Source organism: Trachypithecus francoisi, unplaced genomic scaffold (genome assembly GCF_009764315.1).
Source record: "Trachypithecus francoisi isolate TF-2019V2 unplaced genomic scaffold, Tfra_2.0 Lachesis_group5, whole genome shotgun sequence".
Lineage (NCBI taxonomy): Eukaryota > Metazoa > Chordata > Mammalia > Primates > Cercopithecidae > Trachypithecus > Trachypithecus francoisi.
This window is the reverse complement of record NW_022681470.1, coordinates 131,496,246-131,517,167: the sequence shown is the minus strand read 5'-3', so window position 1 is coordinate 131,517,167 and position 20,922 is coordinate 131,496,246. Positions and strand designations below refer to the sequence as shown.

At 58.4% G+C, this 20,922-nt stretch overlaps 1 protein-coding gene across 2 annotated transcripts in view; it reads left to right on the top strand.

Annotated features, from left to right (window-relative positions):
• Nucleotides 1-17,737, top strand: part of KLHL26 (kelch like family member 26) — a 35,536-nt gene extending 17,799 nt beyond the window's left edge. Inside the window, exons 2-4 of one of the 2 annotated variants that reach the window (XM_033196735.1) lie at nt 7,146-7,243; nt 11,689-11,871; nt 14,843-17,737. In XM_033196735.1, the coding sequence (XP_033052626.1) occupies nt 7,194-7,243; nt 11,689-11,871; nt 14,843-16,424 (1,815 nt within the window). In that variant the 5' untranslated portion in view covers nt 7,146-7,193 and the 3' untranslated portion in view covers nt 16,425-17,737. The remainder of the gene's footprint in view (nt 1-7,145; nt 7,244-11,688; nt 11,872-14,842) is intronic. The other variant, XM_033196734.1, reaches the window with a different exon arrangement.
• Nucleotides 17,738-20,922: the final 3,185 nt, after the last annotated feature.

Sequence of the window (20,922 nt, the reverse complement as noted above, 5' to 3'; positions counted from 1 at the left end):
AGAGGTTCAGGGGCTCATCCAAGGCCACACAGTAAACAAGAGGCAGAGGGACACTAGGTGTGGCCAGCAGAGACCTTCCTTGGCCAGCACACAGGTGCTTTTTGGCCTTTTCATGGTCCCAAGTGGGTGGGCCCTATGATCATGACCATGATGCAGATGGGAAGACTGAGCCTTAGAGGGCTAAGACTGCTCACCAAGGCTCTGCCTGAGCCTGGAGGATGGTTGTGGAGCAGGAAGAACAAGACAGGGGCTCTTCAGGGCTGGCCTAGTGCAAAGACGTGGATTTATCTGTCCATCCATCCACCCACCCTTCATCCACCATTCATCTGTCTGCCACCCACTCACTCCTTACCCACCTGTTCACTCCTGTGTCCACCAGTTCACCCACCCACCTGACCATCCATACCTCCACCTGCCCATCCACCCACCAGCCCCCATCCACCCATCTTTTCATCAGTCCACCCTTCCATCCACCCACCGACCCTTCCATCTACCCACCTACCCACCCACCCACCCATCCATCCATCCACCCGCCCTCCCATCAGTCCACCCTTCCACCCACCCCACCAATCCATCCTTCTGTCTACCCTCCCACCCATCCATCCACCCATCCACCCGCCCTTCCGTCAGTCCACCCTCATCCACCCACCCACCCACCCTTCCATCTACCCACCCACCCACCCACCCACCCTTCCATCTACCCACCCCAACCCACCCACCCTTCCACCCCCCCTTACCCACCCACACCACCCACCCTTCCATCTACCCACCCACTCATCCACCTACCCACCCACCCATCCATCAGTCCACCTTCCATCCACCCTTCCATCCACCACCTACCCACCCCACCACCCTTCCATCTACCCACTCACCTATCCTTCCATCTACCCACCCACCCATCCATCCACCCATCCGCCCCGCCCTTCTATCAGTCCACCCTTCCATCCACTCACCCATCCATCTGCCTTTCCATCCACTCACCTGCCCACCCACCCACCCATCCAACCACCCATCCACCTGCGCTTCCATCAATCCACTCTTCCATCCATCCATCCACCCACCCACCTACCTACCTACCTACCCATCCATCCACCCATCCACTTGCCCTTTCATCAGGCCACTCTTCCATCCATCTGCCCTTCCATGCACCCACCCACCTACCCACTCTTCCATCTATCCACCCACCCACCCATCCATATGCCCATCTGTCTGTCACCCACCCACCAACCTACCTACCCACTCTTCCATCTATCCACCCACCCATTCATCCACCCACCCACCTACCCACCCACCCATCCATCTGCCTGTCTGTCTGTCACCCACCCACCTGCCCTTCCATCCACTCATCCATTAACTCATCTACCTGCCCATCCAGCCACCCTTCCATCTACGCATCCACCCACCTACCACTATCCATCTACCAACCCACCCACCCATCCACCAATCCACTCATCCACCATCTGCCCACCTATCCATCCACCCATCCACCTGCCCATCCAGACACCGTTCCCATCTACCCACCTATCACTATCCATCCATCAACCCAGCATCCACCAATCCACTCATCTACCATCCACCGACCCATCCATCCACCCATCCACCAACCTATGCACCTGTCTGTCCACCCATCCACCCACTCTTTCATCCATTTATTTACCCATCCATCCATCTACCCACCCAGCTATCCACCCATCCATTCATCTGTCCATCCAGCCATCCATTAATTCACCTATCCATCCACACGCCCTTTCATCCACCCATCCATCTACCCACCCATCTCCCCACCCATCCATCCATTCATCCATTCACCCCCCATCCACCTACTCACCCATCCATTCACCCACCCATTTACCCATCCACCCACTGATTCACCCATCTACCCACCCATGCATCTGTCCATCCATCATTTGCCCATCCACCCACTCATTTACCCATCCATCTACCTGTCCATTCACTTGACTGCTTGTCCACCTATCCAGCTGAAAAGCATGACTGAGCTCCAGCCATATGCGAGGCATGGCGGTGAGCACCAGGACATTGCAGGAGATAGAATCCTGCCTGCCCAGCTTCCATGGGGTTCCCCTTTCAGCTGTGGGGAGACAGGCTGGAAACAGATGATGTGGCAGATGGAGTGAGGAGCAGGGAAGACAAAAACGGCCCAGTTGGGGATCAGGGAGGTGGGGTGGCTGATGAGTCGTAGACCGAGGCTCTCCCAGCGGGACCTGGCAGGCACTGCCCCCTCATCTACAGAGTGGGGTTCCCTCTCTTGCAAGGTAGCTGGAGGACTAGTGGGGTAAATCCACATTCTTGCCTGGGGCCGGCCTTGAAAAGCCTGTCTTGCTCTTCCTGCTGTTCAGCTCCATGTCCGTCCTCCCAGCTCAGGCAGAGCCTTGGCGAGGTGTCTCAGCCCTCTGAGCCTCAGTCTCCCCATCTGTGATGGTCACGATCAGAGGCCCACCCACCTGAGGCTGGGGAGAGACCAACCAGCACCCGTGTGTTGGCTGAGGAAGGCCTCCTTTGGCCAAGCCTGGTGTCCCCCCTCTCTGTTTACTGTATAACTTTGGGTCAGTGGCCGAACTTGTCTGTGCCTCGATTTCCCCATCTGTAAGATGGGATGATAGCAGTGCCCCTTCAGAGACTGCCTGCCAGAAGGTGGGCCAGGAGCCAAGATTGCACAGACTGGGTGCTCCCTCGGTCAGTGAAGGCTGTTCTGATGGGGACGCGGCAGCATTGTCATCTGGACATGAGCCAGGATGGGAGGGGTGCTGTGGAGGCAGAGAGCTTGCCACTGGTCAGGGACATGGGGTCTGAACACCCCCTTGTCTTCGTGCTGTGGGGGCAGAGAGCTTGCAGCTGGTCAGAGAGGTGGGGTCTGAACACCCCCTTGTCTTCTGGGCCTTTGTCTGGATGGTGGGGCTTCCTTCTTGTTGGCCTTGAGAAGTGGCTGGAATTGGGCAAGTCCAGGATGAGGGGCGCTGTGCATAGCATCTTCCTGTCCATCAGCCGCAGTCAGAGCCCCACACATCCTGGACTCCCGGTGGCATTGGTCAGAGGCTGGGATTAGGGCAGGAGATCACAGCCTGGCCTTGAGGGCACTGGGCTTATGGTGACCCCTGAGGAGCAAGTGAGAGGTGGCCACATCCATCCATCATCCACCCACCCATGCCTCCAGCCCGCTTCCTCATCTAGAATGTCCCCATGCTCCTGAGACGACAGCTTGCAAAGCACTGCACCTCTGACCCCCTGTCTTCGGGAAGGTTTAAGCAAGGCTCAGGGAACGGGAGGCCACGCAGCTTGCCCTGGCTTCAGGGTGGGGTTTGTGGGGGACCTGCAGGATGGGGGTGGGCGGGCCTCAGCCTTCTGCTCCCAGCTCTGTGGGTTTCACGTCTCAACCTGCACAGCCTGAGAGGAGGGAGTGTCTCCTGCCCTCACTGGGTCCTTGGGGTCATTGGTGGTGGTCCTTTCCAGTGGATCCTTGATTCCGAAACCTGCCTGCCTGCCCTCCCTGAACAGCTCGCCACCCTCTCTGAGCCTTGGTGTCCCTGGCCGTCACTTGGGGGCTGTCTGGGGGTGCCAGGTGGTACAGTGGCCTCCTTCTAGGCACTCCCAGATGCCCTGTCTCCTGTCATTCTGTCCCCACCCAGCAGGCACAGGCTGAAGCCAAGGACAGACAGGCAGGGAATGGCTCCGAATCAGGAGGCTGGGAAGAAGGAGAAGGCCAGGGTTCCTTCGCAGGGGTCAGAGGGCATCCATGCAGGACGCTGTGAATTGGGCCAACAGGCATAGCTCATGGCGAGCCCTGTCTGCCTCAGTGGCGCGGGGCTTTTGGAGGAGGCTTGAGGGTGGTGGGTGGGGAGGCTGCAGGTTAGGGTGGCTCTGACCCTGCCTGGCCTGCCCAGCACGCCTGCCCTTCCAGCACAGAGGGGGAGTGCAGGGTTCCTGTTTGAAATGATTCGTGAGGATATCGGAGAAAACCAGCATGTCAAGCAGGAGGGAGACACAGACAGCTGTACCCTGGCAGCCCCTGAGCTGCAGTCTCTGTCTCCCTGTCTCTGGGTCTCTGTCCTTCTGTCTCTGTGTCTCTGTCTCTGGGTCTCTGTCCGTGTTTCTGCATCTCTGTCCCTCTGTCTCTGGGTCTCTGTCTCCCTATCTCTAAGGCTCTGTCCCTTTGTCTATGGGTCTCTGTCTCCCTTTCTCTGGGTCTCTGTCCCTCTGTCTCTGGGTCTCTGTCTCCCTGTCCCTGGGTCTCTGTCTCGCTGTCTCTGGGTCTGTGTCTCCCTGTCTCTGTTATGAGAGAAGGTATCAGTGTGGTTGGAATCTCTGTCTCCCTGTCTCTGGGTCTGTGTCTCCCTATCTCTGAGTCTCTGTGTCTTCATCTCTGGGTCTCTGTCTCCCTGTCTCTGAGTCTCTGTGTCTCTGTCTCTGGGTCTGTGTCTCCGTCTCTGGGTCTCTGTCTCCCTGTCCCTGCGTCTGTGTCTCCCCGTCTCTGAGTCTCTGGATCTCTGTCTCCCTGTCTCTGAGTCTCTGTGTTTCTGAGTCTCTGTGTCTCCATATCTGGGTCTCTGTCTCCTTGTCTCTGTGTCTCTGTCTCTGGGTCTCTCTTTGTCTCTGTTGCTGTGTCTCTGTCTCCATCTCTGTGTCTCTGTCCCTCTGTTTCTGGGTCTCTGTCTCCCCATCTCTGTCCCTCTGTTCCAGTCTCTGGGTCTGTCAGTGGCTGAATGTCCTGGCCTGCTGGGACACTGCGGTGGGGCCCTGCACCCACTCCTGGGCTCTCCCGCTTGTCCATCCAGAAGCCATTATCTTTCCTCCACTCCCACGGGAACCCAGGGAGGCAGAGAACAGCAGGTGCCTTGGAAGGGGTGGTGCCTTATCAGGAGGGATAACCCCAGGAAGTAGCCTTGGGCAGTCTGGGGGAGAAGCAGGGCGGGTCTAGCCTCAGGGGCCTCTGAACTGTCCCATGGGAAAGCTTGCTGACGTGAGCGTGGGGGCCGGAGTGTTTTGAGGGCCAGCATGAGGTGCTGGAACCCAGCGACTCCATCCTGTGGGCTGGGAGCAGTCCCCAGTGCGGTGAAACATTGTGGTCACCATGGCAACAGTGCTGGGGGAGCTGCCTTTGTGGAACGGGTGGGACCCTGCCTCTCTGTACCTTTTACCCTCGAGGCACGTGCCCAAGAGCCAGCGAGGACTGCAACTGCTGGTGGCCAGGGGTGGTGGGGAGGGCGGGGGCATGCTGGGCCGAGGTGTTCTCATCTTGGAGAAGGATACTGAGCCTGTGACCTCCCCGGCTGCTGGGGATTTGTGAGGCTGCGTGTGAAGACCTGTGCCTGCTTGGTGAGGTCAGAGTGGGTGGGAAGGGTCATGAGAGAAGGTGTCAGTGTGGTTGGAGAGCAGGGTGGTGGCTGTGAGGCTGAGAGGTTGGTAGTGGGACTCCAGGCCCCCCACAGCTCTGGCACCCAAGCCCCACACCACCTCCCACACTGCCAGGTTGCTGTCACCCCCACCCCTGCCACCATCTCTGCTTCCCCTCCTTTCACTGGCTCTCTGTTCCTCTCTCCCTCTCTCTCTCTCTCTCTCTCTCTCGGGGTCTCTGTCTCCTTCTCTCTGGGTCTCTGTCTCCCTGCTTCTGGGTCTCTGTCTTCCTCTCTCTCTGGGTCTTTTTCTCCCCCTCTTGCTGGGTCTCTGTCTCTCCCTCTCCCTCTGGGTCTCTGTCTCCCTGTCTCTGGGTCTCTGTCTCTCTCTCCCCATCTCTGTCTCCCTCTCTCTGGGTCTCTCTCTCCCTCTCGCTGGATCTCTTTCTCCCTGTCTCCCTGTCTCTAAGTCTCTGTCTTCTTCTCTCCCTGGGTCTCTTTCTCTTCCTCTTGCTGGGTCTCTGTCTCTCCTCTCCTCTCCCTGGGTCTCTTTCTCTTCCTCTTGCTGGGTCTCTGTCTCCCTCTGCCTCTCCCGGGTCTCTTTCTCTTCTCTTGCTGGGTCTCTGTCTCCCTCTCCTCTCCCTGGGTCTCTTCTCTTCCTCTTGCTGGGTCTCTGTCTCCCTCTGCCTCTCCCTGGGTCTCTTTCTCTTCCTCTTGCTGGGTCTCTGTCTCCCTCTCCCTCTCCCTGGGTCTCTTTCTCTTCCTCTTGCTGGGTCTCTGTCTCCCTCTGCCTCTCCCTGGGTCTCTTTCTCTTCCTCTTGCTGGGTCTCTGTCTCCCTCTCCCTCTCCCTGGGTCTCTTTCTCCCTGTCTCCCTGTGTCTAGGTCTCTGTCTTCCTCTCTCTCTGGGTCTCTTTCTCCTACTCTTGTTGGGCCTCTGTCTCTCCCTCTCCCTCTCCCTGGGTCTCTGTCTCCCTCTCTCTGGGTCTCTGTCCCCCTCTTTGTGGGTCTCTGTCTGTCTCCTTGTCTCTGGGTCCCTGTCCCGCTCTCTCTGGGTCTCTGTCTGTCTACCTTTCTCTGGGTCCCTGTCCCGCTCTCTCTGGGTCTCTGTCTGTCTACCTTTCTCTGGGTCCCTGTCCCCCTCTGGGTCTCTGTGCCCTCTCTCTAAGTCTCTGTCCCTTTATCTCTGAATCTGTTTCTCTCTCTCTGGGTCTCTGTCCCCTTCTCTCCGGGTTCTGTTTTTCTTTCTCTGGGTCCCAGTTCCCCTCTGGATCTCTGTCCCCTCTCTCTAAGTCTCTGTCACTCTCTCTCCGAGCCTCTGTTTCCCTCTCTTGCTGGATCTCAGACAAAGCTCTCAGGATGGTCTTGGTCCAGTTGCCGGCCTGGGACTGGCTGGGAGAGAGGCTAGAGAGTGGGCAGTGGCTTCTCAGCCGGCCCTGATGTCCCCTGCAGTACAGACTCTTCCCCACCCATGCACCGGGACCCTGGGGCGGCATCGCATCGGCCGGGGTGGGAGCCAACCAGCTGTGCTGCGCTGCTGCGCTCCTTCGAGCCACATGGACAATAAAACCAAAATTGGCTTTGAAAGTGGAAGTGCTCTCCTCTTTGAGGGGAAGTGAGGGAGTATGCGCGTCAGAACCGCCTGTCAGGGGCAATGCCGGCAGGCTCCGTTCTGGCCCAAGCACTGGGCTCAGCGTGGGGGTGGGAAAGGATTTTACAAAACCCCAAAGAAATGTTTCCATGAAATTCTTTCTTGTTCTTGCCTTTTTTTTTTCTTTTCTGGACATTCCAATGAAAAGAACCGTTCTGGGGCTTTGGATCACTCCTCGTGTATTGGGAAGCCGACCATGGAGATGAGGCCAGCCCGGGGCCAGAGGAGGGGCGCCTGCTCTGACAGGTGCGTGCCCCTCACTGTTGGCTCCCGAGGCAGCCCCCACCTCCCCCTGCTCCTAATCCTCCCACGAGGCTTCATCACTAGGGCGCCTGGCCGCAGCCCCTGCAACTCTGAGCTTCCTGTGACCTCCCCCACGTGGCCATCCTGCCTCGGGCTGGGTTCTCCCAGAGCAGACTCTCAGGCAAGGGTTCGAGGGCCCCACGAAGGACCAGTATGGGGAGGGAAGGAGCCTCCACAGAGTGTGTCAGTAGCGAGCAGGTGGTCCCGGGGCAACCCTTGGAGATCTCGGGAATCCCATAATAGGCGGTCCACCTGGGGGAGTTTACCCTACCCGGGCTCCGTGGACGTCAGCCCCAGCACACCCCTGCACCGGGACATCTGAGAGAAGCGGGTGGTGTCGCCAGGGCAGACCTGGGCGTGTCCTCGGGTCCAGCACAGGCCTGGGCCTGGCTAGGGTGCCCGATGACATTGCTCAGGGGATCCAGCGGCAAGCGGGTGTCAGAATGGCCCCCAGCCTGGGCCAGGCCTGTAGCGGGGGCGTGTGGCCACTCAGAGGCCAGATTCGGGCAGAGGGTGCAGCCAGGGCGGGCAGCAATGGCCTCCTGAGACGGCCCTGGCTGGGGCTGCTGACGCATTGGCTCCGATGACTCACGTGCGGGTGACCGTGACTTGAGTGGCCGTCTGGAGACTCGGACCAGCTCAGGGCCACCGCCTTCCTGGGGGCCTGTGGCCCCGTCGTGCCGGCCGCCCCCTGTCTGGACCGGCCTGAGTAATGGGTCCTTCCCCTCCTCCCAGTGGCCGGCTGGAGAGGACCTTAGTCATCAGCCCTGGCCCCAGCCCTCCCTCCTCCTCCGCCTGCCCACCTCCGCCCAGGCTGCATCTCGCTTCTCCGTCCAGGCTGGGGGACTTCTGCCCCTACTGGCTTCCTCCCTCCCTGAGTTCCCCAGGAGGGGCTGTAGCGGGTTGGGTTTGGCTTCATAGGGGCGGCAGTGAGGATGACGTCAGGGGCCTCAGGGACAGTTGTCCCATCCCTAAGATGAGAGGAAGGAAATAGGCATGTGGAACGCGTCAGGCATCACCAGGGCACGAGAAGGTGGCCTGGGGAGGACAAGCTGCTTCCTCCCCTCTTTGGTCCAGTGTGGGCCCTGAGCCCTGTAACCAGCAGTGAATGGGCCTCACCCTGCTTTCTGGGCCTGGGGTGTCCTAACTTCCAGATGGGAGCATCCAAATTCTCCGAGTGTGTAGTCGTCACGTGCTGGTGGCAGCCTGGGTCCCAGGGCTTTGCGTTTGCTCATCTCATCCTCCAGTGGCCCCGGGGCTCGGGAGCTGGATGGTCATTTGCCCCTGCTTTGTAGCTGAGGCCTGGGTGGTTGAGTGACTGCTGAGTTCCTACTAACCAGAGCTGGCTTGGCCCAGACTGCTGGCCCCTGATGTCTGCTCTGAGATGCCCTGCCAGCCAGCTGAACTGATCTTGCCTTATGGGTTCTGGGCACCCTCTCCGCTTGCTGGGGAACCCAGAGATCCCATGCTTGGAACACCGGCCCACCTCCCTGGTTTCCTGTTCCTCAGTCATCAGAACAGCAGGGGGCAGGGCAGCAGCCCCTCTCCTCCCCAGAGGGAGGTTCTCTCTGTCCAGCTTCTCAATTCTCCAGGTATGTTCTGTGCACTCATGGGCAGATGCATATGTGTGGCACTTTGAGCCCAAATAGCATCCCACTGTGTGCACTCTGCCTCTTCCTTCCTCCTGCAGCCCTGGATGCGACATCTTCCCAGGATTCGTGGGCCTCCTCACCCAGCTATAGGGCAGCCCTCTCTTGGAAGGTGCTGTGATTCTGTGTATCTCCTCTAAGGGTGGTTAGCTTATTTCTTGTCTGTGTCCCCTAGAGACTGTATTTGGGTAAGTTTCAGAAATAGAGTTGTTGGGTAAAGGACATGAACCTTTAGAGTATTGCTGGGTCTACCCAGCTGACTTCCCGGGGGTCACCTTGCTTCCTAAACCCCCGACGAGTGTGCTTCCCTGACTGCAAGCGAGGCTGACTCTTACATCCTTCCAGCCAGCTCTGCTTGCTTTCCTGGGAACCATCAGCCCACATTCTTTGTGCATCTTTCGTTCTCACTCTGTCGCCCAGGCTGGAGTGCAGTGGCACAAACATGGCTCACTGCAGCCTCCACCTCCTGAGCTCAAGTGATCCTCCCACCTCAGCCTCCCAAGTAGCTGGGACCACAGGCTCACACCATTATGCCTGGCTAATTTGTATTGATTTCTTGATGCTCTTTATATATGGAGAAGCATGGTAAATATGCTCCTAAGGATTGAGTGGCCCCATGATGAACTTGCCCCAGTGCGACGCATTTCCTCTGATGAAAATGTACACATGCACACCTGCCTCCACGGGCTTTAAAGGAGGCACAAGAAGTCCTCCCATCCCTCCCCCAAAATCTCCTTGAACTTTTAAGGAAAAACCAGAACAAAAGCAAAATGGCAAAGGCTGGCAAGGCCCATGCATACTTCTGGGAGACAAAAGTGTCCACAGAAAGACCGCAGGAGTCACCTGGAGCCCAATGGCACAACCCTTGCCACAGCTGCAAAACGAAGTTGATTCTGGGTGATCTGACCCCTTTTGGTTCCCATTGCCTGGACCAGATGCCCATGAGGACGGAGCCTACTTTGTCTCATTCACGCTGCATCCCTGCATGCATGGGCAGGGAAGAGGAGTTGGCAAAGCCAGTGAGGCAAGCTGGGGACAAGGAGAGACGTGGTCACCTTAAGGGTCCTCAGAGGCACATGCAGGATGCGACTTTGGCCCCAGGCAGCCTGGACACCTGTCACAGGGTGTCGGTGAGAGGGCGTGGCATTCATGGGAAGCAACAAGACCCTGCCCCTGGAGATGTCCAGGCAGGTGCTGGACCCCTGTTGGGGGCGCTGGACAGGGGAGGGCAGCCCATGAGCCTGCGACATGCTCCTCACAAGCCTCAGAACTGTGGATCTGTCATGGGTCTAGGGAAAAAAGAGCCGAGGCTTGGCTCACCGCAGCAGCCTGGTCAAGTGCGATTGGGGCGGATGTGTGGGGAGGGGAGGAGGGGAGGAGTGAAGGTGAGTGTCCCCTCCACTTGGCAGGGGAAAGGCCACGGGGACAAGCCAGAGTCTCAGGATACATCTGGACCCCTTTCCTTCCCTGCCCTCCTCAGCTTTCAGAAGGCTGCACCCCCACCCTCCACGGCAAACACCGCAGCATTCCTGGCCAGCCCAGATGACCATGGCATTGGGCTCTGAGTAGCATATGTCCTGCCTCCCCAGGGACTCAAAGGCTTTCCACTGAGCACAGGCCCCACACTGGGTCCTCCGTGCTGTGTCCTCACCCTCTAGGACATGGAGCGCCTTGCAGGCAGGGATAGGGCTTGGGCAACTTCTCTGCCTGCAGTGCCTTGCAGGCCTGTGGTCAGCGCCTGGCCCTTCAGCCCCTCTCCCCAGCAATTTGTCTTGGTCACCCACCCTTTCCCAAGGGTCTCTGGAAGGGTGGCCTGAGGGGGAGGTCAGAGCCCTCTGGTGGCAGCTGCTATGTTGACTGAATGCCCACTGCGCACCCTGTGTTTGACGCTGGCACTTTAATGCCCACTGTGGTTTTGGGGCTGGCTGGCAGTGGGGCCAAGGAGCCTTCCGTCTCCTCCCGCTTTCTTGGAAAGATCAGTGCCCACATTCCTGGCCCTGGCTTACGGGCAGGCGTGGGTCCCAGGAATGGGAGAGCAAATTCCGGAGGGCAGAGGCCACGAGGACACAGCAGGGTGCCTCAGCCCAGTGGGAGTGAGGGTCTTGGAGGGAACTGACCCTGGAGGTGGCACCAGGGTCCACCCCCTGTTGTGTTCTGAGGAAGAAGTGGTGCGTTAATGGCTCCTAAGCTATTCATTCATTGATCCGTTCAACAGTTTTCCCAAATGAAATTGCAAAGGGTTGGTGGGGCTGGAGAAGAGGGGACAAGGGGGCAGTAGGGGCAGTGGGGGCTGGACCACAGGGGGCTCGTATACTCTGGGTTGTGCGGGGCTGTAGTGGGGCTTGCAGAGGACTCAAGAAGGCTCCCATGTGTCCTTTGGTTTTTTTATTGAAGTGAAATTCACATGGCATAAAACTGTCTTAAAGTGGACAATTCAGTGGCATTTAGTAGATTCACAGTGGTGTGCAAACACCACCTCTGTCTAGTTCCAGAACATTCTCATCCCTCCAAAAGGAGACCCCACCCCATCAGCAGTCACTCGCCCCTCCCCTCCCCTAGCCCTTGGTGGCACCATCTGCTTCCTGTCTCTGCCGATTTGCCTGTCTGGACATTTTGCGTCGGCGGAGTCATACGCAGTGCGGCCTTCTGTGTCTGGCTTCTTGCACTGAGTGTTGTGTTCAAGGTCATAGTGTGTGTGTAAACCTCTGGGCTGTGTCCCCACCTCTGCTCTCCCCACAGCACAGCGGACAAGAACGGGGCCCTCAAGTGCACCTTCTCGGCACCCAGCCACAGCACCAGCCTCCTGCAGGGCCTGGCCACCCTCCGCGCCCAGGGCCAGCTCCTCGATGTTGTGCTGACCATCAACAGAGAGGCCTTTCCTGCACACAAGGTTGTCCTGGCTGCCTGCAGCGACTACTTCAGGTAAGCGCTGGCCCTGGGCAGCTGGAAGGGGTAGCTGCCTGTGGGGACAGGGACAGGGCAGATGGCACCCACTTTCTTTTTTTTTTTTTTTCGAGACATAGTCTCGCTCTGTCGCCCAGGGTGGAGTGCAGTGGTGCAATCTCGGCTCACTGCAAGCTCCACCTCCTGGGTTCACGCCATTCTCCTGCCTCAGCCTCCTGAGTAGCTGGGACTACAGGCGCCTGCCACCACGGCCGGCTAATTTTTTTGTATTTTTAGTAAAGACGGGGTTTCACCATGTTCGCCAGGATGGTCTCGATCTCCTGACCTCATGATCCGCCTGCCTCTGCCTCTGCCTCCCTAAGTGCTGGAATTATAGGCGTGAGTCACCACGCCTGGCCCAATCTGTCTCTACTTGATGCCTGCTGTATGCCAGGCACTATTCTAGGCCTTGGGATCCAGCAGGGATGAGAGAGTGAAACGGGCACAAGCCCCTACCATCAGGGCATCTCCTCAGGATACCTGGAGCAGGACAGCTGAGGGACTGGAGGGGCATCAAGGGCTGCAGGGACCCTGTGTCTGCCAACACCGTGTCCCAGGCTCTGTCTGAGGCCCGAATGAGTTCTCCTGCCTGTCGTCCTGAGCTGTGGACACTTCTCCCATGTGACAGAAGGGGCCTTGGCAGGCACGTGGGTCTGTCTGTCCCTGTGCCATGGCCGGGCCAGAAGTGAGAGCACCACAGAACAGGGCTGTGGAGTGGGGGGTGCATCTTCCTCACCAGCTGGGGGCTGTTGCAGGGCTGGATGATCTCCCTTCCTGGGTGACCAGCAGGTGAGCCTCCTTCCTGACAGGCAGTGACCCTGCCAGAGAGAGCTGGGCCGCCCTGGGGCGGTTCCCAGGCCCTAGCCCAGGTGTGCCACTAAGCCACACGTTCCCCGAGGCCTGGGCCGCCTGCCCCATGGGCTCAATGAGGCTGTTGTGGGGGCTGCAGCAGCCGAGCCAACTGGGGCGCCGCTTCTATTTTTATTCTGGATTTGGGGACGGGTGGGCCAGCCCAGCCAGCCATGCCCTTTAAAGGCTCCCCTGTGCTGGCACTACAGCCAGCGAGACCTTAAAAGGCAAAGCTCCCTCCTGTCGCCCGCGACCGCCTCTGCCTTCATCATATCATGCCCAAGGGCCAGCGGGGACCCATGGGGACAAGCGGGGCAGGGTCTGGATTGCTGGCAGTGTAGTTACTGCTCCTGGGCCTCTCAGAGATGCTGAAGAGCGGCTCGCTGGGCAGATGTCAGTGGGCAGCCCAGAGACAGCGCCCTGCTAGCTGTCTTTGCCCCTGTAGCCCTGAACCTGGCTCACATGAGGCGCAAGACTAGGGGACAGTCCTCTGTGGGTCAAAATGCACAAGGGATGTTCCGTCCTCCTCAGACAGCCATCAGGGGAGGTGCACCGACCAGAATGAGAGTTGCTATGCCACGCCAGTGCACCTCCTGGAAGGAACCACCCATTCCCCTGGAGCTGGGGTGCTCTCCCCTCTTCTGCTGGGGAACACCCTAAATGCTGTAGGGGAACTGTGACCTAGAACCCTGTGCCTCCCCGCTGCCCTCCCTCACGGGGGCCTGTGTCACCTCCCCCTCTCATGTTCTGCCTTGCAGAGCAGAGCAGTACAAAGGCGGAGCTGGGGTCTCAGTGGAGGCTGGGGACACAGCTGTTGGGTGGGAGGCACTTCCCCGACCACCTGAGCCTGTCTCTGGAGACAGCAGTCACCCCAGCACAGCCTCCTGGTGGGGCATCCATTCCTGGGGACCCTCATTACCTTCCCCTCTTCACATGATAGTTGTTGAGACTCGGGCTGGGCATGTCAGAGCTGCCTGCTTAGGTCAGTGAGCAGGTGAGGGCTGAACTGTGGTGCACGGCACCTCCAAAGCACTGGCCTTGCAGCTCCTGAGCTCAGGTGTCAGGTGGGGCTGCATCTGTCCCCAGAGCCACAGGGTGTGTTCTCATCCTGCACTGCCATACCTGGCCCCTCCAACTGCCCCCCTGCTAGGCACATTGTGGGTGAGGCTGACCTGGGCCACCACTCCTGTAGCTCCAACAGAGTCAAAAACTAGTCATGAAGGGGCAGGGGCAGGGCTCCCTGCAGAGGGGCCAAGCAGGGAGTTGCTGTTTATAGGAAGATGCATGGCTTGGGTGGGATTCAAGACCTTTTTTTTTTTTTTTTCTCTTGTTTTGTTTGTTTGAGACAGTTTCGCTCTTGTCGCCCAGGCTGGACTGCAGAGGCATGATCTCGGCTCACTGCAACCTCCGCCTTCTGGGTTCACGCAATTCTCCTGCCTCAGCCTCCCGAGTAGCTGGGTTTACAGGTGCCCACCACCATGCCCGGCTAATTTTTTGTATTTTTAGTAGAAATGGGGTTTCACCCTGTTGGCCAAGCTGGTCTTGAACTCCTGACATCAGGTGATCCACCCACCTCGGCCTCCCAAAGTGCTAGGATTACAGGCGTGAGCCACTGCGCCCAGCCTTTGCATGTTTTTTGTTTGTTTGTTTGTTTGTTTTGAGACTGACTCTTGCTCTGTCTCCCAGGCTAGAGTAAAGTGCCCTGATCTCGGCTCACTGCAAGCTCTGCCTCCTGGGTTCACAGCATTCTCCTGCCTCAGCCTCCGGAGTAGCTGGGACTACAGGTGCCTGCCACCACGCCCGGCTAATTTTTTGTATTTTTAGTAGAGATGGGGTTTCACCTTGTTAGCCAGGATGATCTCGATCTCCTCGCCTCGTGATTCGCCTGCCTCAGCCTCCCAAAGTGCTGGGATTACAGGCCTGAGCCACCACGCCTGGTCCCTTTGCATGTTTTTAATGAGCAGTCCGCCTCCTTTCCTCTTGCTGGCTGTGCCCTGCATTCTGTGTCCCGGGGCCGCTGTTCCCCAGGCCAGATCATTCCTGGCTGGCCATAACACACCTCAGCCACTGTGAGCCACACACTTGTGTTTCTGCCCTCCAGGGCCATGTTCACCGGAGGCATGCGGGAGGCAAGCCAGGATGTCATCGAGCTGAAGGGCGTGTCAGCCCGTGGCCTGCGGCACATCATCGACTTTGCCTACAGCGCCGAGGTGACCCTGGACCTGGACTGTGTGCAGGACGTGCTGGGCGCGGCTGTGTTCTTACAGATGCTGCCCGTGGTGGAGCTGTGTGAGGAGTTCCTGAAGGCGGCCATGAGCGTGGAGACCTGCCTCAACATTGGCCAGATGGCCACCACCTTCAGTCTGGCCTCGCTGCGGGAGTCAGTGGATGCCTTCACCTTCCGGCACTTCCTGCAGATCGCCGAGGAGGAGGACTTCCTGCGCCTGCCGCTGGAGCGCCTGGTCTTCTTCCTGCAGAGCAACCGGCTGCAGAGCTGCGCCGAGATCGACCTGTTTCGTGCGGCCGTCCGCTGGCTGCAGCATGACCCCGCCCGTCGGCCGCGGGCCAGCCATGTGCTCTGCCACATCCGCTTCCCGCTCATGCAGTCGTCTGAGCTGGTGGACAGTGTGCAGACGCTGGACATCATGGTGGAGGACGTGCTATGCCGCCAGTACCTGCTGGAGGCCTTCAACTACCAGGTGCTGCCCTTCCGGCAGCACGAGATGCAGTCTCCACGCACCGCCGTGCGCTCGGATGTACCCTCGCTGGTCACCTTCGGCGGCACACCCTACACCGATAGCGACCGCTCCGTCAGCAGCAAGGTCTACCAGCTGCCTGAGCCAGGCGCCCGCCACTTCCGTGAGCTCACGGAGATGGAGGTAGGCTGCAGCCACACGTGCGTGGCTGTGCTGGACAATTTCGTGTACGTGGCCGGGGGCCAGCACCTGCAGTACCGCAGCGGCGAGGGCGCAGTGGACGCCTGCTACCGCTACGACCCCCACCTAAACCGCTGGCTGCGCCTGCAGGCCATGCAGGAGAGCCGCATCCAGTTCCAGCTGAACGTGCTGTGCGGCATGGTGTACGCCACGGGCGGCCGCAACCGGGCCGGCAGCCTGGCCTCCGTGGAGCGGTACTGCCCCCGGCGCAACGAGTGGGGCTACGCCTGCTCCCTCAAGCGCCGTACCTGGGGCCACGCTGGGGCCGCCTCAGGGGGCCACCTCTACATCTCGGGTGGCTACGGGATCTCGGTGGAGGACAAGAAGGCCCTGCACTGCTACGACCCCGTGGCTGACCAGTGGGAGTTCAAGGCACCCATGAGCGAGCCCCGCGTGCTGCATGCCATGGTGGGCGCTGGCGGCCGCATCTATGCCCTTGGGGGCCGCATGGACCACGTGGACCGCTGCTTCGACGTGCTGGCTGTGGAGTACTATGTGCCGGAGACGGACCAGTGGACCAGCGTCAGCCCCATGCGGGCTGGCCAGTCAGAGGCCGGCTGCTGCCTGCTGGAGAGGAAGATCTACATCGTAGGGGGCTACAACTGGCGGCTCAACAACGTCACAGGCATCGTACAGGTGTACAACACGGACACCGACGAGTGGGAGCGGGACCTGCACTTCCCGGAGTCCTTCGCGGGCATAGCCTGTGCCCCTGTCCTGCTGCCCCGGGCCGGGACCAGGAGGTAGCCCCCAAGACCCCTGGGACCCTAGCCTGACCGCATGTTGTCTCCAAGTGGGGCTTGGCGAGTGCACGTCTGCCTGAGAACCCCAGTGCCCCCCTCCTTCGCCCGGGCTGCCCTTGAGGGGCCTGCTGCGTTGATAGGCCCCCCTCCCAGGGGTCCCTCCCTCCTTCCCAAAGCAGATCCTGGCTCTAAGTCCATCCGAGGGAGCCTGCCCGCAAAGCGTCAGAAGTGGTGGCAGCAAATTTTTCCCCGGGGTGGTTTCCTCGCCTGCCCCCCATCCCCGAGTCCCCGCGGGCTGGTGGGTGGAATCTCAGGTCTCCAGGGGGTCCCTGTGCAGCTCCATCTCACTTCTCTGCCGCCTCCCAGCCCCACAATTTCAGGCATTCAGATGTGAGCTCATCAACATTGAACCCAAAGTCAGTGGTATATGACTCACCCTCCTTCCAAGTCTCCTGCGCGCGTGTTTTTAAAATAAACTCACCAGAAACCTCCATAATACACGGACCTCCAGGAGCAGTGAGAGGCAGCTTGGAAGCCCCTGGTTTGGAGTGGGTGGAGGACGAGGGCACGTGTCTGCCTCCTCTGGGATACCCTCCTTCCCCCATTCCAAGCTGCTGAGGGGAGGCCCTGGTCATGCCTCAGTTTCTGTCTTCATCTGCTTTCCGGAGGAAAAACCATATCAACTCCTAGAAACGGTCTTTACAGGCCTTGGACCTTCCATTTGGCACTAGGCATCTTGTGGGGCTTTAACTGGTTGAGACATCCTGGCCCTCTACATTTGCCCTGTTGGCTGGGCGGTCCCCTTCCCACAACTGGAGGGGGACGCTAACTTCAGAATCCCACAGTGTTGCTTTCCGCAGGTCTGGTGGGGTGTCTTTATTCTCCTCCCTCCTTTCCATCCCTCCACGCCCCACCACTCTCCAACCTGCCCTGTTTTTGGGTCAACATTGCTACCGAGCCGGCAGTCAGGCCTTTCCCTTCAAGGGCTCTGTGGCATCTCTGGCCACATTTGTTTCAATGTGTGAACCTCTAAACCTTTTCTTTTTGATTGGTTTTACTTTTTTTTTTTTAAGAAGCCAGCACTGCTGTCTCATAGATGGGATTTGTACTCTCGGGGCAACTTGAAGTGTCTCTCTTGCTGCTAACAGATGATTGATGTCTTGTCTCTGTGACCCACTCACCGTGTAGAGAATTAACCTCCTATCTTAGCAGACGTCGTCTCCTAATATTTCCCTTTATTTAATAAAAATGTTATGGTGAAGAGATGGAGCCAGCCCAGCACTGAGCTTGTGCGGCTTGGGTTTGATTGGTCACAGATTCCTTGTGTGTCCTCCGCGTGTCTGGCTGGGGGCTCCTCTCCCCCATCTCAGCCTTTTCCAGCCTTGCAGAGGAGTTGGCAGGGGGCTGGGCTTTGGCTCAGGGGTGCAGAGGCAGCAGGAAGTGTGACCAGGACTTTCACCCTGACGTTTTTTGTTGTTTTTTTTGTTTGTTTGTTTTTATTTTTGAGATGGAGCCTTGCTCTGTCACCTAGGCTGGAGTGCAGTGGCACAATCTCGGCTCACTGCAACCTCCACCTCCTGGGTTCAAGTGATTCACCTGCCTCAGCCTCCCAAGTAGCCAGGATTACAGACGCACACCACCACACCCGGCTAATTTTTGTATTTGTAGTGGAGAGGGGATTTCACCATGTTGGCCTGGCTGGCCTTGAACTCCTGACCTCAGGTGATCCGCCTGCCTCTGCCTCCTAAAGTGCTGGGATTACAGGCGTGAGCCACCATACCCAGCCTACCTTGGCACTCTGGAAGAGCCTTCAGCCCCCTACTCTCATCGTGGCCGGCCAAACTATGAACTGGGCTGCCCAGAGCAGGCCACTTACCAGTTGCAGGTTAGCAGAGAAAGCCTGATGTTCCCGGACGGCCTTCCTAGAGGGGAGGCCCTGGGATATCACACATGCTTGGATGTGCCTAAGTCGCTGTGCCCGCATGCCTGGTGCTCCTGTGTGGCAGCCATCGGGGCTGGGGTAACACTAGAGGCTAAGGGGGTGGGCAGTGCTAAAATAAGAACATGGTTGGGAACCTAAAAGAAGCCCACACTGTCAGGGCATCAAAACGAAAGGCGAGTTTGTCAGGACTTACCAGAACATTCCAGCCCCACCCCCGACCTGAGCTCCCTCAAAGAGAACCCTTCCCCACTGGAGGCATGGGCCCTTCAGGGGGCAGTGAGAAGCTTTGCCAGCTGCAAGTCCCCCAGATCAGCTCACACCTCAGAACATCTTGTCCCCAACGAGCTGGCAGGGGCGCCGGCCCAGGGCGGGGGTGCTGCTGTATCTAACCAGATCGATTGTGCATAACCGTCTATGCCGGTTGGTGGAATGTTCTTGGGGCCCCCTGCCCCTCCCTCAGCCTCCTCCCACATCCCCCCAAGAAAGGAAAATTATTTTTCGTATTGTAAACTTTAAACACGAAAAAGCTGTTTTTAATTTAGCAGAAACTGGCTTGAATCTTCACTTTGTGAACGTTTGTGTCCTTCAGAGAAAGGCAGAATACGCCTGCGCACACTCACACATACGCACACACCTGCACACGCATGCCGCAGCACACACATTCACATGGTCGTGCTCGTGCACGCCTGCACATGCATGCTTGCCCATACACACTGCAACGTGTTCACATGCTCACCCGCACACAGTGAAATGCACACACACACACACGTGTGTGTGCATGCACCCCTGGAGCAGCGTAGCCCACTCTGCCTGGCGGCCCAAAGGGGTCTGGAACCCGGCACCGCCCCAAGCCTGGGGGAAGCCTGTCTACTTCCAGACGCCCTGCCTCCTCGCTGAGGCCTGGACGCCGGCCGCAGGAGCCTCCCTCGCACCTGGGCTCGGGCTGTGGGAAAACGCTGTCTCTCGGGACGGTCAGATGCAGGCCCGCAAGAGGGAGGCCAAGTGTGACTTCTGGGGCCTCTCAGCAAGTGAGGGCCAAGGGGGCCTCTGGGGAGCCTCGTGAGGTGGGAATCCGGCCCAGACCTGGCCAGCTTGGAAACCCGCCCCTGGCTCCCTCTCCGAGGAAGCAGCTCCAGCTCGTCCTTTCTCACGGGCCCTGGAGATTCACTTTGCATGGTGCAGCCTCAGGTTCTGCTTTTCCTCGGGGCGCCCAGCCGTGGATCTCAGCAGCCCAGTGCCTAACACAGAGCCTGGCACAGACGGGGCATAGCTCGAATGTTTGCTGCACAAAGGAGAGGTGCTGGGGCGGGAAGGTGAGGGCAGCCTTCTTCACACTAGCGGCCATGGGCAACTTCTGTGTGCACACCCCGGGGGAAGGAGGACACCAAGCGGTGCTCCACCCCCAGCAAGGCCCCTGCTTCGTTCTCGTCTTCCTGTCGCTCTCATTCTGATGGCCAGCCGGGCAGCCATTCCTCCCTCCTCACCATCAGAACCCAGCAGCAATGTGCCCAGCCTCCGGAGTTAAGATTCAGCTGAGCCGTTCTTGGCAATGCCTTTTGCTGGGGTTGTTTGCAATCTGGGCATGTTTTCCAGCTCTGGCCAGCAAGCTTGAAGGGGTCGGGTGTTTCTGGACAAGGGAGAGAGAGGCCTTGTTGCCCCCTTCCCTTCCTTACTGCTTCTTATGAGGACACAATGCCAGGGGCTTCTGCAGCCATCTTGTGGCCAGGAGGAGTAAGTTAAGAGAGCACACTCAGGTTGGGCGCGGTGGCTCATGCCTGTAATCCCAGAGCTTCAGGAGGCTGAGGCAGGAGGATTGCTTGAGTCCAAGAGTTCAAGACCAGCCCTGAGTGACATAGTGAGAACTTACCACTACAAAAAAAAAAAAAAAGAAAGAAAAGAAAAAGCTGGTCAGGGTGGTGCACGCCTGTAGTCCCAGCTACTGGGGGAGGCGAAGGTGGGAGGATCACCTGAGCCCAGGAGTTCTAGGCTGCAAGGAGCCGTGATTGCACTACTGCACTCCAGCCTGTTTTTCTGAGCCTAGTTTTCCAGCCTTCTCATCACTTCTGTGAGCTACCAAACAATTTTTTGTGTTTTGTTTTTGAGATGGAGTTTCACTCTGTCGCCCAGGCTGGAGTACAGTGGCACCATCCCAGTTCACTGCAACATGTGCCTCCTGGGTTCAAGCGATTCTCCTGCCTCAGCCTCCTCCTGAGTAGCTAGGATTACAGGTGCACGCCACCACTCCCAGCTAATTTTTGTATTTTTGGTACAGATGAGGTTTTGCCATGTTGGCTAGGCTGGTCTGGAACTCCTGTCCTCAGTGATCTGTCTGCCTTGGTCTCTCAAAGTGCTGGGATTACAGGAGTGAGCCACCACGCCTGGCCTTTTTTTTTTTTTTTTTTTTTTAAATAGAGACAGTCTCACTATGTTGTCCAGGCTGGTTTTGAACTCTTGGGCTCAAGCAGCACTCCTGCCTTGGCCTCCCAAAGTGCTGGGATTACAGACATGAGCCACCATGCCTAGCCAACCAACCAGTTTTGCAATACACACGTTGGCTATT